Source organism: Montipora capricornis, chromosome 6 (assembly GCF_036669925.1).
Source record: "Montipora capricornis isolate CH-2021 chromosome 6, ASM3666992v2, whole genome shotgun sequence".
Classification (NCBI taxonomy): domain Eukaryota; kingdom Metazoa; phylum Cnidaria; class Anthozoa; order Scleractinia; family Acroporidae; genus Montipora; species Montipora capricornis.
The window spans coordinates 36,717,047-36,719,156 of NC_090888.1; the positions used below are offsets into that span (position 1 = coordinate 36,717,047).

The 2,110-nt window shown below is 37.4% G+C and overlaps 1 protein-coding gene across 1 annotated transcript in view; it reads right to left on the reverse strand.

The window, feature by feature from the left end:
- LOC138053823 (uncharacterized) overlaps nt 1–2,110 on the reverse strand; it is a 25,511-nt gene continuing 23,401 nt past the window's right edge. The window contains exons 3-5 of the mRNA XM_068900368.1: nt 1,394–1,452; nt 1,023–1,159; nt 1–463 (exon numbers count right to left, since the gene is read on the reverse strand). Of these exons, the coding sequence (XP_068756469.1) occupies nt 186–463; nt 1,023–1,159; nt 1,394–1,452 (474 nt within the window). The 3' untranslated portion in view covers nt 1–185. The remainder of the gene's footprint in view (nt 464–1,022; nt 1,160–1,393; nt 1,453–2,110) is intronic.

Sequence of the window (2,110 nt, forward strand, 5' to 3'; positions counted from 1 at the left end):
CACGTAATCGCAATGAGTTATCGTAACAATTGGGGGGGGGGGGGGGGGGAGGAATCTCACTAGCTTGTGTTTTCAGAGGTTTGTTTAAAGCACCTAAACGTTATTTAAGTGTTGGAGCGGAGCAATCCTTATTTTAAATCAGTGAAGTAGGCACGAAAACTACATAGTGGTAAGTAGGATGCAGACTACCCCAAATGCCTCGTTAGTGTATTGAGAGCAAAGATAGCAGCTATCAAGAATAATAACATAACGTCAACTGCTTTGGTAGCAGCCGCACATTTGAATGCATCTAAATCATCCCAAGAACAAGCTTTAGGGCTTGCAATCATATGGCCAGTGGTACACTTTTCAGGACAGGGCTCACCGCCGTATATATCTGGCTGTCGACAAGTGATTGCTCTCTTGTAGAACATCGATGTGCAGTCACAGAATGTAGTGTCAATATAATTTATGATACAGTCAGCTGTTGAATAAAAGATCTTTCTTTAAAACGAGAGCATATTGATTCATAAAAAGACTCTTATGTTTGCGTCAATGCTTATCTAAATCATGGGGGATCATATCTTTTCTTTTTTTTTGTGGACAAGTGGGAACTAAACTCGTACTTGACGTTAAGTTCGGGAATCAAAGCCGGGGCACATTGGTGGTAAGAAAAGTTTTTGTGACGCGCAGGCATGAACAAACTTACCCTAATGCTTGCTTTGTTTTTGTGTGGGACAAAATACCGCTCAAGTCTATTGCCGCATGAAAGCGGGCCACCTCGAAACAGAGCGAGGATTTGCTTACTTGTTCATATTGTATGTTCCTCTACCTGACGACAATCATACTGAGCAGTGATATATTTCATTGTACTATTGCAGATCATATCTGTTGAGTATTAGGACTGGTTTCCCTTTCTCGAGTACGAAAAAAGGTCAAAAACAGGCGTCAGGCTTGTCATTGTTTTCACATAACGTTTTTGGCGACTTAAAAATCTGTCATTTCTTAATTGCAAGGTTTTTTTTGTTGAAAATGTGAGCTACCTATTTTTCCAAGTTTGAGATAAACTCTGTCTGTTAACAGTTGTCCTCCACCTTCTCGAAGGAATCCTATGAAAGGGTCCAAGTTGTTGACGTCTTCGTTGTTAAACTGCAGCTTAAGAGAGACATAGACTCCTTCCCTGGTTAAATTGGAGAACCAGCGTGAGTTAGATTCTTAAAACTGACGTAGGGTCAAAATCCTCGATTGAAAACTAGGAAAATCTTGTTTATAAGGCGCATAATCCATATGGACTAGAAGTCTAGTAAAGAAACATAGTAGGCTTCTGTAAACGTGGCAATTCTTTGCTTATAATATTAAAATTATGATGAACAGCTCATATCTGGGAAAGTAAGAAAATAAGTACATAACAAACCTGAAACCAATAACGTAGCTGCCTTCGTATATGGACATGTTACTGTATATTTTGTCAATCTATACGAAAGAAACAACGAAAATTCATGCGTTAGTCCTACACTTGTTATATCATTCTAATATATTACATACACAACAGGACAAATAGCTTATAACAACAAGGGGGAAGATACCAAAGCTGACATGGCTTTACCAGAATTACCTACATTAACATAAGATTCGTTTTCACTACATAAAGTAATGAGGAAGTTTAGTTTCAGATCATCGCAGTAATAAACGCTTTAAGAGATGTAATTACATTTATAGAAAATAAAAGAAAAAAGAAAAAAGAAAAAAAAGGAGAAAAGTCTAAACTATGTAAAGTTAAATCGGCATAAGAAATTTAATGGTGTGAGAAATACAGTAGATTACAAATAAGGACGGTATATCTAATATTTAATTAGTTTTGATATGATTTTATCAATTTCAAAGTAGTCATCTTAAGAGTCCTACTCTGTAAGATTCAAGTAATATCGTGGCCACGGTACCTCACCGCTTGTGCATGTAGTCTTCGGTCGGTTCCGAAGGGGAGCCAATATGGCGGATCAAAGGACTTCTTTTCATCCTTCCTTCCAGCTTACCATAATCTTTAACCAAAAACCTATAACCGAAGGCTATCTTTCTACTCACGTTCTATGTGAAATACTTTGCTGAAATAAAACGTTTTGGTCATGAATGA